Source organism: Crocodylus porosus, unplaced genomic scaffold, assembly GCF_001723895.1.
Source record: "Crocodylus porosus isolate Cpor-Errol unplaced genomic scaffold, CroPor_comp1, whole genome shotgun sequence".
Taxonomy (NCBI): Eukaryota; Metazoa; Chordata; order Crocodylia; family Crocodylidae; genus Crocodylus; species Crocodylus porosus.
This window is the reverse complement of record NW_017728932.1, coordinates 12,890,135-12,911,213: the sequence shown is the minus strand read 5'-3', so window position 1 is coordinate 12,911,213 and position 21,079 is coordinate 12,890,135. Positions and strand designations below refer to the sequence as shown.

The window sequence follows — 21,079 nt, the reverse complement described above, 5'->3', positions numbered from 1 at the left end:
GGGGCCTGCGCCTGCGCTTGGCGGGGCCCGAGGAGCCTGCGGGGTGGCACGCGGCGGCGGCCCGGCCCCATCGGCTGCTCTGTGATCGGCTTCCTGCCCGCTCGTTCGCGCCATCGGCTGCTCTGCCCCCACCCTGGGCGCCCGTGCCCCATCGGCTGCTCTGCCCCCCATCCTGGGTGCCCCCTGTCCCATCAACTGCTCTGCCCCCTGCCCTGGGTGTCCCCCGGCTCATGGCTGCTCTGCCCACCGCGTCCCATCAACTGCTCTGTGCTCTGCTCCCTACCCTGGTGCCCACTGCGCTCCCTGTCTCCTCTGCTCTGTTCCCCTCCTAGCTGCCCTGGTGCAGCCGGTCTCCTCCCTGTGCACAGGTGCAGGTTGCCTGTGCCTAGGGAGGCCATCATAGAGGACAGTCTGGTTGTCTGTCCTCTATCGATACGAAACCCCACACCTTTATGTCCTCTGGAAGAGAAAAATATAGGATATAAAGGTGTTGGATTTTGTATCAATAGAGGACGGAGTAGCAGAAAACCGGAATGTCCTTTATGATAGCCACATAGCCAAATGGAGACACGTGGCTTGGGTTATCTGGCCTGCTGCGGTGCGGTGCAGCGCTGGGGTTGTGCTCCCTCTTTGTTAGCGATTGTGCTCCCCTCTGCTTCCAGAAGGTCCCAGCAGGGTAAGGGATGCTGTCTTCAGCTGCCTAAATTCACCTCCTTTCCACACGAGTTTCTTCGAAGCAATTGTGTACCTTCAATTCCTGTGCACAAGGTGCCAGAGCAAAATAATGCAGCTGTAGGAGAAATTAATAAAAGCTTTGATTGTTTTAAGGTTTCTGATGCAGTTATTTTCCTGTCCCCATCTGGCTTTCTCTCTCCTTTCTTTCTCATGCACCTGGCCTGCACCAGTAAGAGAATTAAGCATTAACTGTGATGGTATGCAATAGCCCAGTTGCTGTATCTCCATTACAAGCAGAGCCTTAGGGCTGCACCATTAAGGCCCTGTTTGTATTACTTACTATTTCAGGCTTGAGAAATAATAGGGATGGTTTACAGACTAAATTTCTTAGCTGAAGGCTGGTGGAGAAGATGAGCAAACACATATACCAATGTAGGCCTGGGGCAATTAATTCGTGAGAAGTCTAGCCCTGCCACATATCTTTAGAGAAAAGTAGGGGCTGGAGTTTCTGCCCTAAAGCCATGTCAAGATCAGGCTTAATAGTGCCTTAAGTCTTCTTGTCCCTGAGGAAAGGGTTTATGCCACTTCTCTTGCCACCCAGTCTCAAGGCTGCCTGTGTCTCTAACCTGCCCTCTGGTGAGTCTCCCATTTTGGATATTTTTCTCTTATGAGTAGTTCAAGGTGCTGCCTCAGCTCTTGTTTTGCTAAGTAAGAGGAGAGTTCAGGTTTTATCTATGCAGGTAGCAGAAAAAAAAGCATGTCCCCACTCACAGCTGCTCCATGGGGCAGAGTAACACCATCTCCCCCAGCAAAAGAAGACTTCTGCTGGTTGCTGTGGGCCTTTAGCAGCTGGTGCCTTCCCAGGTGCTCTTCACACTCTGCTGGCACAGCTGCTACAGCGGAACTATGGGGAACCAGCAGAAGCCATGCAGATGTGAAGCAGCTGTGGTGATTTGCTGTCTGCTGCCAAAAGTTTTGATGGCAAAAGCAGCTTGGTACAGACAAGGTCTCCTTTAACTGTATATATTTGATATTTATTTGTCTTCACTGCTACTCCTAATCTTCTCAATGTGAAAATAACTAGTCTACCACCAGTTTTATTTTTCACATCTCCCCTTCCTGCTTGAGGAAGGATCTGTCCATCAGTTACAGTCCTGGTCTGTACCTAAAAGGCCTGCTATAGCTCTGTTGGCTGGGAGTGTGAATAAATTATGCCCCCAGCTGTATAGTCCAAAGCTGTAGCATAGACATAGTTGTACAGTAAAATACCATTTTAACCTATGTGAATGCCAGCAAAAGTCTATAGTGTAATCCCTTTAAGGTAGGCCCATTTTTATTATGCTAATTTGGTATTTAGCAGAGTGGAACCCTGTTCCTTGGCTGATTGATAGACAATAACACCATAAGCATTGATCAGGAATTGCTACTAAAACCATATTTTAAGAAAAGTTTTGAGTCTTCCCAGACAGGGGGAAGAAATGTGATCCTTTACTGATATAGCTGTGCTGGTGGGAACTTCCCTTGTAGATGCAGTTAGCAGAGATGCAAATTGAAATTTTGGTTTGCTTATTGTGGGTTGGTGCCCCTGTACCAAAATACTCTCTCTGCCCCCCTTTTGCACCCCCCCCCCCCAAACAAAACAAAACAAAACAAAACTGCTTTAGTGGTATAGCTGCATTCACCCTGGAAGTACTTTACTGCTGTACTATGCTGGCATTCCTCTGCTGATTGAGCCCTCCTAGTGAAGACAAGGCAGTGTGTATAGGAAACAAATGGAGTTAGAGGAGGCCAGGAGGATGAGTTTACTTAACATGTCTAGCACCATAGATTGGAGCACCTGAGCTGCCTAGGCCACTACTTGGTATACTCGAGATGAATTAATGTTTCCTGCTACCTTAATTTCAAGTTTTCTGCGTCTAGAGACAGTGCAGTTTTTGAGAAATTAGTTGCTTTTGTCATGACATGAAAGTCCCTTTTTAATTTCTAGAGCAATTCCTGCCATTTCCTCCTGTATGCATCCTGCCATGGGACCTGCATATGTGGCCTTGCAGGTCCTCTGGTACCTGTCCTCTCTCCCTGTCTGTCCAGTTCCTCCCTTGTATCAAAGTCCATTGCCCTGGTGCCAGGTGTCTTGCCCTCTTGTCACAGAGGGTGAAGGCAGGCTGATCGGTTGTAGCTTTTTCTGGAAAGTACTGTAGTTGTGTGTTTGTGGCTTAGTGAATAGTGTGATGAGAGGCCCCAGTTCTGCCCTTGCCCTCTGTGGGACCTTAAACAAATCATTCACTTCTTTCCCCTTTTATCTCTCTTCTGCCTTGCCTGTTTTGACTGCAGGTTCTGCAGGGCAGGGACCATCTCTTACTGTGAGTCTGTATAGCTCCAGATTTAAGCAGGTGTCCCTGTTGTGCTTGGAGCTTGTAGCCCCTAGTATAATGCACAGAATTAACATATTCTGCGTGAGTTAGGTGCAGCTGTCCAGCTCCAGGTAACAACACAACCCTTATTTTTGCAGAAATGTGTAAGCTGCTTTGTCTTAATACATAACACCTCCTTTAAAGATATCAACCACCATATTACATAACTCTTTGATATGATGTGTTACATGTACTTTGTGCTGGCTGACATTGCGAGCAATATGTGGGTGAAATTCATTTCACTGCAGGGTAAAGTAACTTCTTAAGGGTTTTAAGAAGTGCCTTAGGCCTTTTACTGTGTGCGGGAGTGAGTTTCCCTACAAATAAGAAGTCTGCAGAACTTGCTGTCTTTGTGTTCTCAATAGAAGGATGACTTTCCAACCGAACAGGCCCAGGGAAACTCCTGATTTTTCTTTCACAGTTTGCAGTTCAGTGCCTGCTTGAGAATAAGACATTGTATCCCCTGTGGCTTGTGTTTTTTTTTTCCCCTCTCCCTCCACCCAAGTAAACAATTTACATAAATGAGGCATTAACATTCTCAAATACACATTAGAAAAGCACTTAGCAATGTTCAGCCAATCAGATCACTCGATTGGCTGAACAATCCTAACCCTATAATTTTGCATATGGGGTGCCTTGCGCATGAATGAAAATAAAGAGAAGGGAGCATGTTATAATGATCCCTGTTTGCTGGAATAAGCAATTCCCTCTGCTCTGCAAAAGGGGCCTGGGGAAGGAGGGAAATAATGGTAATAAAACTGTTTTGTCTCCTTAGTTGTTTTAAAGCATTTAGTTATGTAAGTGTGTGATAAATGTATCGAGAGCCCAGAGTGCACTCAAAGTCACAGATTTCCTCCTGTTAATTTCTCAGCATGCACTGAGCACATTCAAGCTTTGCTGCGTCCTTTAGCCAGATGGGCTGCACTTCTCCCAAAGGCTCCTGCTGTTCAGAGACCCCCATGCAGGGCTGTACTGACTGATTCTCTCTGGTACCCAACGGAGAATGGAGTGAATGCAGGCCAGTGTTCACTGCGCAACATGAACTTGATACTGCTACTTTGGTGTTTGATGGCAAACCTGGGGAGCGCTGCTTGGTTTGCTTTTGTCCAAGATGTTGAACTTTGCTGTTCTATGGCAACATAGCTCAAGAGCAGTCCAGAGGACAGCTAGAGGCACAGTTGGAATCAGTTTGCATAACTTTTAGTCATAGTCTCCTCTTCCACAAAGGTTTTGGTAATATTGGAAGGGGGTTTGCAAACATCAGGCAGTGAAAGGTCTCAGAACCTTCCTTTATTTTTGTGGGATCTTAAGGAAAAGAAACCTTTCTGTTTACTCAGTAGCTTATTGGGAGTCTTGGTTCTTATAGTTAGCTGAGATTCCTCTTTAGCGCAAGCCTTACAGGCTGGGCTGTGCAGAACATGAGGTCCTTAGTTTTGAATCTGTTGGAGATTGTCGATATTTAAATCTGGAGTGTCTTCCCTGTCTCCTGCCAACTTGGGTTCTGCATTTTGTGTGAAATCCAACCTCTTTAAAACTCCTTTTCTTTTTCATAGCCACTGCTGCCAGAGTGATTGACAAATTTGATGAAGGCAAAACTGAAGACGACATCCTTGCTGTCGGTAACATACGGAAACAAGCCTTGGCCCCCCTCTGGGAAGCTGATAAGCGGTACAGTGGAAGAGCTATATCTCGCAAAACGTTGCAGGAAGAACTCTGGGCAGAGCCTCTGCACGAAGCGACATCTGGTGAGCCACTGCATGTCCTTCACCACTAACGTAGTAGAAGGGAGCTTTAGGTCCCTGTTGAACCAAGTGCTTTAGTCCCATTGAAGTGCAGAAAGGGAAATCTCCAACGCTGCGGCTGCCCTGTGGAGATTCAGAGAGGCCAGTGACCAAGTGAGGGGTTCAGAAAAGCTCAGCCAGCTTTAGTGACCTGGCAAGAAATGGAAAGTGAACCATGTGTTGAGCTGCCACTTTTAAATTGACATATCTTGGGGACTAGTTGCTTAGTGCTGAGGTACTACAATTTCTCATTATAAAGATGCATGTAGCAGGGCTTGATCACCTTGTTTGCTTAACATTGTCTCATTATTTAATGTGAAAGTCTGTCAGCTAATCAATGGCTCTGATAATCATTGTTGCAGTGACTGTTACTGCAGAAAAGTGTGAGCAAAGGTTTCAATTTACAGATGTCACCTCATGAACCCATTGGTTAGCCCAAGTAATGGGCAGATTTGTGCCCAGGGTTATATGGAACGTCGAACTGAGAGAGACCAGACTGGCTGGACCAAGATAGGAGGCACTACAGGACAGCAGCCGTAATTTGTAATTCAATACTTTTGTTTTACTCTTTCCTTTTCTTATTAGTAGATGAAGAGACATCTCATGAAAGGAACCCTGACAGTGAAGGTCTAGGAGAAGAATCTGAAGAAGACAGTAAAGATAGTGAACCTGGTCAGGATGATAAGCTCAGCAGTGATCAGGATGGTGACACAGAAGATGACCAAGAGGGGGAGGAAGAGATCTCTGCTAAGGAACCAAAGTTCAGTTTCCAGAACATTGGTGACTTTGAGAAATTTACAGAGGGGATGGATGACGTGGGTAGCAGTGAAGAGGAGGATGAAGATGATGCCAGCATAGAAGAGGAAGGTGAAGAGGAGGAGTCTGAGGATGAAAATGAGCAGGACACAGAGGATGCAAAAGCAAGTGAAGATGATGGAGCGGTGATGACTTTCTCCAAAGAAAAAGTGGCTGAAGAAGTAGAAAAAGGAAAAGCTGTGAAAAACCAAATAGGTTTGTATATCGAATTTGCTTTGTGTTTTGATGAGCCTTACACCTTACCTACACTAGAGAAATTGAGCATGCTAAGGACTGTTTCAGCCTATTAGCATGTGTGCGGCATGCTGTGTGCTTGTGCTATAGTGCTCCTAGCAGTTTACAAATGTTTTACCAACTGTGCTCTGTAGACTATGGCCTTGCCTGTACTATGGAGTTTAACTGTTGCTGGGCATGTTTGCCAGCAGTTGGTTTACTGAGCTTATCCCATCACAGATGGGAACTTTCAGTGCCATGTGTGTTGCACAGTGACTCAGATGCTTCAGAAATGTCTGTCCTGGCTTGCTGAGCAGGGAAAGAAATGTCAATTTGCTAGCAGCTCATGGGCCTTCTCCAAAATGATAGCTTTTGCATTTACTGGGGATCTAAATGATGGATTGCAGTGGTGGCTAAATACCTTCCTTCTTGTCCTTTGTAATAAGCTAGATCTAAAGTGGGTTTAAAAGGTAGTTAAGTGTTTACTTTGCTAGGACCATTATTAACTTTTTTGCCCAGTTGTCCCTTTTAGCCCAGAAACACCATGGTGGTCATGAAACACTGACTGTCTGCTCCCATCTAGTGGGGATTTTCTTTTTAATACCATAATCTGTTCTTCCCTGCAGCCCACAGCTTTGCTTTCCTGGATGTGCCAGGCTGTATGGCAGCTGGATTGATACTGGGTGCCATGATCTTGTGGTAACCTTCTGATATATTGTCCTCTCTGGTGCCAGGGCTATCTCCGCTTCAGCATCTTTAAGAGTTGCATTTTTCTTGCAAATTTTAGCAGAAACCTTGGTGCGTGTCTTTTGTTTGGGAAGCTGAAAGGCTTGTCTCATTAACTTGTAAATCTCCATTTGCAGCATGTCCTTTAAATAGGAAAGCAAAACCAAATGACGGAAGCTTTCTGATTCAGAGAGTCTATAGGAAGCAAGATCGCAGGAAAGCAAGCAAGTAAATGCTGTGAAACGTTCAATACAATTTACTGTTTCCTTTGTTACAAAGCTCTCTGGGACCAGCTGTTGGAAGGGAGAATCAAACTGCAGAAGGCACTCATAACGGCCAACCAGCTTCCACAACCAGACATGTTTCCAGTATTTCAGAAAGAAGGCGGACAAGAGTTTGCCAACGCTGTCAAGAACAGTAAGAATTCTTATGTCTGTTACTTTGGTGTCAGCTAAGCAGGCTGTCCTTGCCTGGAGTCCCCTGTTCTCTATTTTGTCATCAACTGTTGTGAAGTAAGGATGGTGCCTTCCATGTTTCTGTTGGCAAGTGGAAAAATCACTGATGGGGTATGTTTGGAAACGGGAAAGATAGGACCTTGAGAGCTCAGGAGCAGTGTTAAGTGGCAGCTGTCTCTTGTGCTGGCCTTAGCAATAGACCAGGCCCTGTTTAAACACAAAACAAGGTAATTCATGTCCCAAAGAGCCTACGATCAAAGCAGTGCTGTACCAACAGTCCTATAAATTAGGTCATGTGCAGTGCTGGTGCTGACTGGTAGCATTACTTATATTAGCCTGAAGATCTCTCAGCTGAAGTTACAGCAATGTAGACTTCTGTTACACTACAACAGGGCTGGAAATGTTAGATTGAGGCTAAATGTAGCTTTGTTTCCTGTTGAACATTACAAATGATTAGTTATTAGTTCAGGGCATTGCCAGTGTGCTGGGATGGGCATGCTGTAAGGCCATGGCCACATGAGTGTGGATGTTGGGTTCCCCAGGGAGAACTAGCAGTGGCACTGCGCTGGCCCCAGCAGCCTTACTTGGAGTCCTGGGGGGCCTCCCGGGGCTGCAGCAGCAGCGATCCTGCTGTGTGGAGAGTGGCCAGGAACCAAAGCGTGGCCAGGCTTTGGTTTTGAGCAGTGTACACTGCCCTTGCACATGCCACTCTGCTTTTTTTTTTCTGTGAGGTTTTTTTTCTTTTCTTTTGGTCCCATAGATATCCTGCCCCCCTCCCCACCTCTGTGCTACTCCCTTGCAGTGCGGAAAACACCTAAAGGTATAGTATGTGGCACCGCAGATGTCTGCGTTGCCACATACCGTGCAGCCACGTTCATCTGGACGCGGCCTATGTGATGTTTCCACCATGTGGGATATCCTGTGAAAAGAAGTTGGCTTGTCTTTGTCTGTCTTGTCTGCAACAGGGAAGCATATGTCAAAAATTCCATGATGGTCTTTTGCCAAATATGGAGATTCCCCTTGGCCTGTGTGCAGCATGACACTAGGGTTAAGATTCCCAAGAGAGAGGAAGAGAGCAAATGAGCCTATGTTGCCAGGTGCCTGCTATCCATGTAGACAGCAAAGATCCCCTTCATCTACTTTTAAGTAATGCTAATAATTATATTGATCCAGTAAAGCTTCTCTTAAAGAAACCAAATGCAGTAAGTATATACGGCACATTCAGAGCTTACTGCCATTGACTTCAGTGTGTTTTAGCTTAGCCCCTTAGTATCCACTGATAAATGGATCTGTTTAACTGGTAGTTAGACATCCTCCATAATGGCATTCAAGTTAAAGTGCAGAAATGTATACATCTAATGTCATCTGCAATGAATGTGAAAGTGTACTTTTTTCCCTTTTCCATCTTAGTTGCTTCTATCATACCTAAAATCCATGCAGCTCTTCTACAGAAGATAAGAGAATGTTTTTCTACAAGATATTTTTTATGTCCCATTGACCAGAACGTTGGCTAAAATAACGAACTACATAGGGTATTCTTCCAGAACTTTGAACAATGAAGATGTGTATCACAGTATTCGAAAGCTCACTGACTGGTTAACTCTTTAACTTGCAGTTCTCTCTACTTCCTAACTGCTTTAGCTCTGGATTTTTCCTGTGCCTCATTTTTATTCTCCTGGAGAAGTCTATAGAGCAGCTCCAATACATCTTTAGTTTACAGGCAATACCAGAGTGATGTCAACAGGCTTTCTTAGACCTGTGTACTGAAAACTGGAACAGCAGATCCCAGCCATTTCCTTTGGAACTGGTTCTGCATCCAGTCCATACCCTAAGGCAGTGTTTCTCAACCTTTGTACGCTCAAGGTATCCCTTGTTAGTCGAGGTGCACCGATACATCAGTCCCATGTCGGATTGGCACTGGTATAAGGAAAATTGAAAGCATCGGAAATCAGCTTTTTTGGCTGATGTGGCTGATAAATGTCTGTGCATGTGCACAGCTGTAGCGCAGCATGCAGGTGACCAGGAGCGCAGCCCAGCAGTATGGAGAGTAGCCAGGTCCAGCTGGTAAGTCTGTTATGAGGGAAGGGGCTCAGTGGAAAGGAGGAGGTTTTGGGGGGGCAGATGGAGGCCCCTATGGTGAGGGAGGGAATGGGGCTGGCCTGGGGCAGGGGCAGGCACTGCACAGCTAGGGCGGAGAAGGAACAGGGCCACGAGCACCTTGTCCAGGGGGAGGGGCAGAGGGGTGGCTCCTGCTGCTGCATACACCCCAGAAGGCATGGGAGGAGCGTAAGCCCCCAGATCTGTGTGTGGGACGAGCTGCTGCTGTGGGCTGCTGCTGGGGTAGCACTGGGCTCTTCCTGGTGGGGGCGCTGGGCCGGACTGTGCTCAGGACAGGCAGCAGCAGCACTGGGAGGAAGGTTTGGAGGGTCTGTGGCAAATTTTGGGGTGGCTGCAGCCCCCACATAGCCCCTTCCCAGTGCCGCCGCCACCTGCCACGAGTGCAGCCTGGCTCAGTCTCAGCCAGGAAGATCCTGGCGCCAGCCACAGCCCACAGTGGCAGCCTGCCCTGCCCTGCATGCAGATCTGGGGGCACATGGCCCCCCATCCCCTCCTGAAGTGTAAGCAGTGGGGGGAGCCACCCTGTTCTGTGCCCCCTGGACAAGCCACTTGCAGCTCCATCCCGTGCCTCACACCGACTGTGGAGCGCCTGGCCCAGCCCCACTCCCTCCCTTACCATGGGGGCCTCAATCTGCACCCTACCCCCATGCCCCTTACTCCCCCCGTCACTCCTTCCTCCACAACAGACTTACCAGCTGATGCTGCTCTCCATGCTGCCAGGCTACATATTGGAATCGGATCAGTATCAGCCAATGTGATGAGTTAAAAATCAGCCATCAGTATCAAACCAAAAAATATCAGTATACCTCTACTTGTTAGATTCAAAACCCCCTCAGAAAATGCCAGCTCTTAGTTTTAATTTGCTTTTTGACTACAAAGAAAATACTAGAGCTATTCTTCTGTTGCAAAGAACCCAGAAAGATCGCTACAGGTCAGAATGGTTTTAACCATAAGTCTTCTATTTGAAATCTCTGGGTTAATTTTGTCAATCAGGTTTGCACACCTAACAGTGCTAGCATTGTATGGTGCTTCGTGGCACCCTTGAAAGGATCTCAAAGCACCCCAAGGTGACGTGACACTTAGTTGTGAATTGCTGCTATACGGTTTTGCTTGCTAGTGCAGGTTTGTGTGTATGTTGTGATAATATCAGAATATCGTGAGATTTTTGTCTCAAGGTGGCAGAATCAGTTAATGAATTTGGTTCATGAATTTTTAGCACAGTCAAATCTTAACTGCAGTCCTGCCCTGAGCCAGCCTCTCTCTGTCATTTTACATCTGGTTCTGGTCTCAGCATGTTAAGTTCCTCACCCCATCTCTAGTTATAGCAGGTAAGGCAGTTTATATTGCCAAGTTAGCTCTGCTGCTTTAAATGAAGTGATTAAAGGGAAAAAAAAGGCAAACTTCCAACAATACTAAGTTGACCTTTTAGTGAAATGCATGTTATTAATGGATTTAATGAGATGCATTACAAACTGCAGCAAGCACCATGTTTCATTACGGGTCTAAAATGCAATATCATTAAAGACCTTTAACAGAAACAATGGTTGACATTTTGATATTTCCCATAAGCAAAATACGTCCAAGATCACGGAGTATAATATAGTATACGTTATAGCAAAGAGGTTATTTTTTTTGCCTGGAAAGTTTAAAGGAAAATCCACTGCTTAGTAACTTACTCTATGACTTCTTCCCCATGCTTTTTCATAATCTGGCCTGGAAGGCTCACAGTACCATAAACCAACATGCCTGTGGTCCTTAGTTTGTGTTTTTTCTGTATTTGAGATACGAAAACAGGGAAGGAGGTTCTATAGGACTAACAGGATGATGTCAGTTCAAGGAAAAGTTTTTAGGTGGAATGTCAATGAAAGCTTATTGGCAAGGATGTCACTGAGATCAAGGCTCTTATGTGGTTAACAAGGTTTAAAGTTAACAGATTTTGAAAGTGTTGTAAAACCTCCTGCCTAAAGTCTTAAACTGAATAGTCTGTAACTATTGGAATGATACTGCTAGTGACGTAGTTGGAGTTCGGACTCCTTGTTCTTATCTTTATTCAGTTGTTGAATGATCTCTGAACAGAAGAACTAAAGTCTTTATCACTTGGGTTCCTAAAAGGTACCCTGAAAATGTTTGAGGAACAGCCAGGTACATGTCTTGATTGTTTTTGTTTCTAAGGAATTCTGTCAATGGATAAAACCTGGAGCATGACCAATGGATCTAGTGTGTTGTGTTGCTTGTTGATGTGCCTATGGCCAAGATTTCTGTCATGTTTGTCTTTCTCATTTTCTCAGGGCAGGAATTTGATCTATGTTTTTAAGCATCCTCTGTATTTCTGGTGCCATAGAAATGATTTCTAACAAAAACGTGGTCAGGAACTTTCTTACGAAATATAACCTCTTGTATATTGTGTTTTAATATCCTTGAAAGGACAGAGTACAAGTTCCTTTTCTCTTGTTGTCATTTGCAATTCTTACAGCCTAGCTTACAATACATTCATTTTTAATGAGGGCCACAATTTTGGCTGATGAATCTTGCTAATGTCTTGCACTGCTGTGCAGAGCTGCTTCTGCCAAAATGTATGGCATCAGAAGTATAGAACATGGGGTGTTTAGATCAGATGGGCTTTTTGATCCTGGAGGATTTCACAAAAGGATACAAAGAGCTTTGTGTATTAGGTAGATGTGCACATTATATTGGTCGCATATCAGATTGACTCTGATAACAGGAAAATTAACATTATTGGCAATTGGCTTTTTTGGCTAATAATGTCACCGATAAATGCCCCATGCATGCGTGCAGCCACAGCATACACATGGCCAAGAATGCAGCTGGGAAGCTTGGAGAGCAGCATCCTGTTGGTAAGTTTATGGGGGGAAAGGGTATGGGGACACAAATTGAGGCCGCCACAATGAGCTGCGGCAGGGACAGGCGCTGTCCAGCCAGGATAGTGAATGGGACCCCGGGCCAGGGCACGGGGCAGAGGCATGAGAGGCTTGTCTAGAGGGTGTGGGAGGTGGCAGGGGTGGGGCAGGCTCAGCTGTGCAGGGTAGGCAGTTGCAGCGCTGGGAGGGGGATGGCTATGGGGGGATACGTGAGTTTTGGGTGGTTATAGCCCCTCAAACTTCCCTAGAATCGCCCCTACTTGGGGCACTCTGTTCCATGGTCTTTCCCTCAGGAGCCATGTGGTGGACGGAGTGCCCCAAGCAGGTGGAGTGCTGGGGGGAGGGGGGGGGTCTGGGGGGCTATAGCTGCCATTCCCAGTACCACCGCTGCCTGCCCCATGCACAGCCCCGGCCTACTCCTCTGCCAGGAAGAGGCCCCTGGCCCCAAGCCGATGGTGGCAGTCTGCTCGGGGTTGGGGGGGCACATGCCTCCCCTGGGAGTGTGCACAGCGGTGCAGAGCTACCTCCCACCCTCCCGACCCCCCTGCGCCCCCTGGACAAGCTGCCAATGGCTCCATCTCGCTCCCAGCCCCAGGGTCCCATTCACTGCCCTGGTTGGGAAATGCTTGCCGTAACCCCTGCCCTGCTCTCTCTCTCACTGTGCGGGCCTTGATCTGCCCACACCCCCTATCCCCTTTTCCCTTCCCAATGCCCCTTTGCTCTGCAGACTTACCGGTCGGATGCTGTTGTCCACACTGCTGGGATGCATTCCTGTAAATCGGCTGTCGGATCGGTATCAGCAAATATGGCTGGTTAATTACTGGCCATCAGTATCGGCTAAGAAAATCTTTATTGGTGCACCCCTAGTATTAAGTATTAGAGAGTCATCTTCCTGTCACTCTGTTGTACCTGGTATTGTAAGCATGAATCCATAAGCTTGCTGATGGAGCTTCTGGCTCATTATTGTGACAAGCCAGTAATCACCACCTGGTAAAACTCAAAGGACAGTACCCACTGTAATTGTATGCTTAAAAAAATCTCCCTCATTTGAGTTGAGTTACTTTTTGTGTAGGTCACTTACCATATATCAGGATCCAGTAGCAGTCCTAGATGCATGCTGATCAAGAGATCTAACATTGGAGTAGAAGAAACAGCGGCTTCTGCGTGAATAAGTGTTTTATTTTTCTACAAACTGTTGTCCAGTGTAAGCCTCTGGACTTCTGAGTTCTCATCGTAACTCTGTCACTAACTCATGGCATATGCTTACACTTTGTTGGCCTCTTACTGGGAAGGATTTTACACAAGGGTGTATTGAATATTAATGAATTAACAGTGATTAAAATTAGAAAGAGCTTTGTAAATACTCTTGTCCTTGGACGCACTTCAGTTTCACCAGGCAAGATTTTGGGTACAGAAAAATGGTAACTGAATGAGATACAACACTACTTTGCGTTGGATTATTGTATTTAGGGAAGCGTGTGCAGGACAAATGCTTGTCTCCAAATTAAGCGAAGAAATTCCTTGGAGCAATATTTAAGTCATGTGCACTTGGTCTTTTTTATAATAAGGGGAAATGGTTTGGTGCTTTAGAGGAGCATGAGCCCATTGATTTCAACAATGTAAAAACTTAATTAAAAACCTTGCCCACTTGGATGTGTGGAGAAGTGTTTTTTTTCCCCTTCTCCTCCAAAGGCACAAAGCGCAGCAAGGGGGCTCAGCTTCCTCTGAGAGTCAGTGGGAGCTGAGCGCACAACCCCCGTTTGGGCCTTTTCAAAAATCAAACCTTCATTTTCTAATTCACCCTTTATCTGAGTTCTCCCTGTATGTGACTGTTGCTTGAATTCCATGCTCCTAAGTGTCCAGAGGAAGGATGAATGTTTTGAACACACTAATGGCTCTTTTCACTTTTGGTACTACAGTGCATCCTCGGCCATTGTGGGGAACTGCAATAGTGAGATTCGGTCAGGGATCTAGGGTATTAAAAAGCCAGTAGTGAAGTTATCCTAAGTTTTGCTTGCAGTTTTAAAGCCAGATTTAAGCAGAGAATAACAAGGTCTTACACAGCTTCTGGATTTTGGTATTGAGACTTGAAAAAGGAGAGATTTTTATGCTCTTTGGTAAGCGATCTAACATGCCTTGGATATTCACAGATTCCTGAGATCTCAAGTTCTGGTGGATGATTTACTGCAAAATTGCTTATAAATTGAAGTAGAAAATGTTTTGCAGACCTGGCAGCTTTCAGGCTTCACACCCATTTGTCACCCAGCATTTCCCTTTGTGTATAGAACAAGAATTAATTAGGCTGCACTGCAGGAAAAGTTTATGGCCATAATTTATATAGGATGAATTTCTGTTTAAAGAGACAGCATTGCTTTGTTTGCGCTGTCTTCCTTTTTATTTTTATTTCTTTCTTTTTTTTTAAAATCCTTAATTATGCTCCAGGCCCCCCCTTTCCTTTTTTACATACAAATTGGGCATCAGATCATGGTCATAGAGCTCATGTTTATTCCTGTTTTGCATCCATGGAGAAAGTCGGAATGGTCTTTTAATACTCTACTGTTGCAGTAGTTGCTCTGTGAATGCAGTGCAAATGTTTTAATGTTTAATGCACTCTACCTATAAACTCTCACAGTTTAAATTTCTAAGGTGCTGTTGCCTGGAGTGGTCTGTTCCTTCAAGATAGATTTGTATTCTCTTGTACCCTATCTTCCAGTCTAGTCCAGGGCATGAGATGTTGCCTGCATTTGGGGTCTTGCACGTTCAATTAATGTTTTTCATAATCAATGCAAGCCAGAATTTGCAATCTGCTCCTGATTTGCACATTAAAGAGACCCATTAATTAAAAATTCCAATCCCTGGCATGTTCCCGCAGGATCCCTGCATTATTTATATAGAAAAGGAGTGTAGGGTGCAAGTTTCTATTCTTTGTCTCCACATAGATTGCACGCTTGCAGCTAATGTTCCTGTGTGTTGGATCTGGGCTTTTTGGGCAGGGGAGGGCAGGAGTAAAGCTCTTTCTCATTGAACTTCCAAGAGGAGGCACAATTCCCTCAAACGGCAAGGGGGGGGGGCAGGTAGTATTAGTGAGGGCCGTGTGCAGAGGTCAGAAATTAAACACTTCCAGGGTCTAGGTCTTGTTCTGCCAGATCTTGATTCAGTGCCAGAAAACCACAGCTAGTTGGAGAGCTTTAAGGCATGATTTCTCAGTCTACAAGGGCTGGGAGCTCATGCTGGATGTGTCCTTGATAGCTGAGACTCAACATTGTTTTATAGCTCTTGTTTTTCTGTTCCAATTACAGTCCTGCTTTCCCCTTACCCCTTCTGACTTCAGTTAAAACCTGTTTTTTTCCCCCCGTTTTTTAATTTCAGTAGATGATATTTCAATAGCTAGTAGAGCTAGAAACCAATACTTCATGTTGTCGGGAAACAGCTGGGAATTCCAGCTTTTAAGCAGTACAGAGCATTAATCTCATAACTAGTAGATGTGGAGCTGAAAGCATGGTAGAATTGAGGTGGGGCTTTTGCAAAAAGCAAGGCGCTAATAGAAATTGAAGAAAGTAGATGTCCATTTATGTTTTCATTTTTAATTTCTCAGCAGTCCCTGAACTAACAGTTTTTGCTCCTGTGCTCTGGTTCCATCTGTCAGTTCATTGAGAGATGCAATCTTATTTTTTCCACTTAAGCCTGTTACATACTGGTATATTTTGAAAATATTTTTGCTACTTGTGCCTTGGAATTGGGCAGGGTCACAGATGTTAGGTTTTGCAGCGTTTCTGTAATTTCTCTAATTTTATAATGCTCTGTCTCAAAATCCTCTCTTGGCGATTCATATGAGGCCTTTCATGCGAGGAGCTGAGCTCCAAGAAGTCACTTTGGAGTTGAACAGTGCCTAGTGTTCTCCAGGTTTGGCCAGTGAGCTGTGGAGCAAGTGTGAAGCTATTTGATATCACAAGGCTTTGCTGGGCTTCCTAGCAGGCCTGAGAGCAGAGAGCCACTGCACGTGCACTGCCTGAGTTGTAAAAGCCAAATGAAGTGGAGAGGCAGCATGATCCACTGACAAAGTGTGTGTGACCAGAGCTTCTGTTCCTAACCATCTTACTATAGCCGCTTTCTTAAATACCAAGCCAGTATTGCAAAGTAACCTATATCACACATTGAGGAGTTCATTCCCTAATTTTGCTATTTACCATGTATTGAAAAGCAGACTTGGAAAAGTACATTATAAACCTTCTTGGGACTTGGCTGAACACGCTGGTGGCTGGGTCTGTGCCTATGCTGTGCAAGGTGGCAATTTCTGGCCTCCCTGAAGGAAGTGTTTTGCAGTCTGGTTGCTTTCCCGTCATGGAAATGTAGCTGTGTCTGGGGTCGAGAAGTGGTACTGTCCTGGGCAGCAGATCAATGACGGGGTTGGGAAATGACGATTGGAACTTCATCTCTTTCAAAAGACAAGCCTATCTAGCGTGCCCTGCTGTTACCTTTCAGGGCATGATGTAACACTACGTCTACACTGGGTTTTCTTCCAAGCTTCCCTGTTTGGGAGCTGACTTTGTTCCCAGTCTTGGTACCTGACAAAGATATAGCCTAAGGTGGTTCCTGGACTGAGGGTTTCTCCTTGCTTTTCTGAGTGAACATCTGAATGGATGGTCTTGACCGGTGGAGTTCTATTTTGTTAGCGAAGGCATCTCTCACCTCTTAACTGTTCTTTTATATTAGATTGTGCAGCACTCGGGCTGGGAGGGGAGTCATCCCAATTGCAACAAAGCCACAATCTCCAGCATGCTGAACTGGTTTAATTCATCTTCAGTTAACCTTTTCTCATTGGAGTCAACCTTGCTTGGTTGAGCACCTAAACTCAAAGGAAGGCTGTTCTGTTAAATCACTATGTGGGTGGAGGTGCAGGTGGGTCTTTTATAACCCCTTGTGCACTCTGAGGCAAGCAGGACCTAGGTTCTGCCCCCCTTTCCCTCCCCAGTTTCTTTAGTGCTGTCATGTAGAAGACAGAAAGTCCAGAAGCAAATTTTAAAAAAAGGGAAGGTATTTCTAATTCATCATGAGCCAGCAATGCAGGCAGATTGCATTTAAATGGCTCTGGTGCTTCACTTCTCGAGGCCAGGGTGCTGGCAGTCCCTGCTCCAAGAAGGGTGCAGGCTGTCGGGAAGTATGCAGAGGGTCTTGTGTTCCCATGTCAAAGCCTAGCTGTGCAAGGAGCAGAGCCTCTTCACTTGATTATTTTCAGTGAGACCGAAGAGTATTCAGCACCTTTCTGTATAAGGCCTTTGGTATGCAAGATGAGTGGTGTTGCAGCATACCAAACCATTCATACTGCAGTGTGTTGCCTGGTCAGTCTGTTCTCGCTGGACATCTTGGGGGGGTAGGCGGGGGGTTGTCTGGTTTTCTTATTCCCACTCCATTGAAGTTAGTAGTAAATTTCCAGTGAATTTTCTGCTACTGACCTGTTGGGGCAGATGAGCTTCCCTATCCCTGCACAGAACATCTTAGCATGTACACAGTTCAGGAGCTGATCATACACGTTCCCCTGACCCAGAGTATCTAGCTAACTTGAGTACCATGCAGTTTACGGAGTAAGAGTCATACTGCAGGTCCCATTTCCTCTATTTTGATATTAAAGATCTTGCTGCACTTTCTGTAGAAGACAGTTGATGCGCATGCCCTGGCAAAATACTTACCTCCCCTCCTGTTGTTTTGTGCCCTCAACTCAGACCTCCCTGCTTTTTGTTGGCATTAAATATATATTTACAACCAGTATAGTACTGATAGTAAATATGTGTTCATAGTATATTCAAATGGATGCAGGGTGTTGGTTATAGCCGTGTTGGTCTAAGGGCATAGGCAGACCCGAAGAACCTTGTCTGCCCATATTCACGTGAACTAGGATTTTTCAGAGGAGCTTGGGGGAGTTAGAGACCCAGCTTATCTTTTTTTTTGTTTTTTTTAATTAATGTCTACTTACAGCTAAATGTGTTAAAAGTGAAATAGGAAATGACTGACTTCTTGTGATCTTAGCTCTTGATGGACTCATGGGCACATATCAAATTATAGAGCTGGGGAAACTGAGGTAAGGAGGTTAGGTGATTTGCCTCTGGTTACAAGATGTCAGCGTGAAGTGGGATCATGGATTCGGAGACATTCTTGCCTTGAATATGTTAAGGAGAGTCATGAACGTGCATACACGGGATGAACTTTTTTCCAGGTTTGGGTATAAGCAATTAATGTAGTCTGAACTGAGCCACTTAAAACACATAGCTCAGCCGACATGTTTTTCCAGAAATCCTGTGAATAACAAACTTTGTGCTCAACAAATCGTGTAACACTGAATTTGATTTAAAACGATGCACATAAGGTCAATAAGCCCCAAAATTCCATTTCCCCCCCTCCCTTTATCTGATTGTATGTCTCCTATAGCTCTCTTTGTGGACATGACTCTTTTGCAGACAGTGAAAGTCTTTGACTTCGGTGGGTGCTAAATCAGTTAATTTATTATGTATTATTTTTCCAACTGATGTGTTGTTGGGGTGGTGATGTTGAGAATTAGAATCACTAAGAGTGACAGTTGTCACATACCATGAGGCAGCCATCCAGCACAGAAGCACGCGTGCAAAATGGAAGTAACATTGCAGTTTCAGACTATTCATTTCTTTTTTCTTTGTGGGATTGCACTGGGAAAACCTTAAATATCTAAGATATATTGGAGCGAGTGAATGCTTCCACTGGGAATGGAAACATAGGCTATGACCCTGTGGTGAGTTCATGGGAGGTGCAGGGTTTTGCTTGCATATGGCAGGAGAGGGGACCTAGGCTAGGTGTCTTGCGGCATAATCCAGTGGGTGCTAACCTTTTTGGCAGGTGTGCTGCAAATTAGCTGGCACCCTCTGCAGGTGCTGTTTTGATCCCCGTTCCCTGCCCAGTCTGCTGCTCTGCTCCCTGCCCAATCTGCTGCTCTGCCTTCAGTTTCCTGTCCTTTCTGCTGCTGTGCTACCTGTCCCCTCCCTCCCCGATCTACCTTGTGCCACATACAGAGGCTGTCCATGCCTCTTGCAGCATGTCTTACAGGTCGGCCACCCTGGCGTGATCCATTACTGTTGATAAAGGGACTGGTGATTCTCTGCTAGAAGGCGCTGAAGCTATGGAGTAGTTGGTACAATGCTAGGGGCTATTGAAAAACAATCAGTGATGCACAGAAAGCAATGGCAGATTTTTGCTGCTGTGAAGTGACAAAAAACGAGGGGATTACTTACCTTCCTGATCACATCTGGTGGGCAGCGTTGGTGTTCTCAATTGGTGTTTTAAGTAAGTTCTAGATCAGGAGGTGGAGGATACCAGGAGGAATGCTAGTTGCTAACCTGCTGCATTTGAACCCTGACAGCATTTGCATAGTACGTTCTTGTTCTGCACACGTGAAGGATGTGTCTACATTCAAGCTCCTCACAAGGTACCTGAGAGGCCGTTTAATTGGAGTTGACACACACACTTGTATATGCCTCCCTGGATGCTTCATGGACCTTTGTTCCAGGGCACAGGCTTGCGAAGCATCCGAGCCAGCACGTGCAAATATTGTCACTAACTCAGATCAATTGGCGATCGATTCCATTGAGAGAAAAGCTCAGAGGCAGCCAACTTGTTGCTTGCCTTGGTAAACGTGGTTTAATTTTTCAGTCTTTCACAGGAGGTTGGTATGGGTGATCTTTTGACCTTACAGTCTACATGTCTGTGGAGTTCCACATTTCCTGTTCCCTCCTTGTACATGCTCACGAGTGTAGGGTTTCCTGGCCAAGTGGGCCTCTGTGCAGCATTGCCTCCTTTAGGTTTGCGGTCTTGCAAAACACCCATTTTTTTAACATTGAATTTCTTACAAGACCTGTCTGCACCCTGTCCAGGGTGATTTCAAACCGTGGTGGCAGGATTGAGGCAATGGAGCATGAACCTCATTTTTAAGTGTTTCTGTTACTTTCTTCCTCCCCTAACATTGAAGTTCTTTTTCACTTGAATGTTTTAAATGATTTTTTTCCTGAGCTGCTCCCTTGTGTGGTTATGCTCTCCTCAGTCCTATGAGTAACATGGGAATCAAGGGGCTAAATTATCCATTGGTGTAACTCCATGGAGATCAGTAGGACTCCTTATGTGAATGGGACACTGCAGCACTGGATCCTTTGTGCCCAGTGAGTGAAATTCCCCTCTGCAGAGGTCCCACATGAGGGGTGTACATTGCTTGAATCTCATTGAAGTCAGCCATTGAGCTTAAATGTGAGCAGACCTTCAGCTGGCCCTTTGGAGAGGGCTGAATTTCTCCCACTGTCATAGATTCATAGATGTTAGGGACTGGAAGGGACCTCACAAGATCATCAGGTCCAGTCCCCCTGCATTTAGGCAGAAAAGACTGTTGGGGTCAGATGACCCCAACAAGGTGAGCAATGCATCTAGATGTTTTCTGAAGATCTCCAGGGTAAGTTATTGTACCACCTCTGGGGGGAGTCTGTTCTAGACCCTGGACACAAACCATAAAGCACATTTTCCTTATGTCTAGTCTGGAGCTATCTTCTAGCAGTTTATGTCCATTGTTCCTTGTCTTCCCCTGGGGTGCCTTGGTGAACAGCTGCTTCTCCAGGCCCTGATATTGCACCCTTTATATACTTAATAGGCTGCCACCAAGTCCCCTCCAAGTCTTCTCTTCTCTCTGTGTTTTTCAGCCTCTCTTCGTATGGCCTGTCATTTGATGATGCTCTTTATTTCAGAAACCAAACACTTGTGCTGGATAACTTCCATTATATTCCAAAGCACCTCGGGCCTGATTCACAAACACAGGGATGGAGGTTGTCCCAAGGGCTGATAGTTTCAGTAAAGCCCACGGGAGATAGGTGCACATCTACTCAGCACCTTTGAAACATCAGACACCAAGGATTGTGTCAAGACTCTTAAGTCAGCTATAGCTGGCTGTGCTAGGTGCTGCTTTTTGCATTACCCCTTTGTTGTTGTTTTTTTTGCGGGGT

General features: G+C 45.5%; 1 protein-coding gene across 3 annotated transcripts in view; it reads left to right on the top strand.

Annotated features, from left to right (window-relative positions):
- AATF (apoptosis antagonizing transcription factor) overlaps positions 1–21,079 on the top strand; it is a 72,483-nt gene that overhangs the window by 252 nt on the left and 51,152 nt on the right. For 2 of the 3 annotated variants that reach the window (XM_019545639.1, XM_019545640.1), the window contains exons 2-4: positions 4,640–4,831; positions 5,456–5,878; positions 6,902–7,039. In XM_019545639.1, coding sequence (XP_019401184.1) covers positions 4,640–4,831; positions 5,456–5,878; positions 6,902–7,039 — 753 coding nt within the window. Of the gene's footprint in view, positions 1–4,639; positions 4,832–5,452; positions 5,879–6,901; positions 7,040–21,079 lie in introns of all 3 variants that reach the window. The other variant, XM_019545638.1, reaches the window with a different exon arrangement.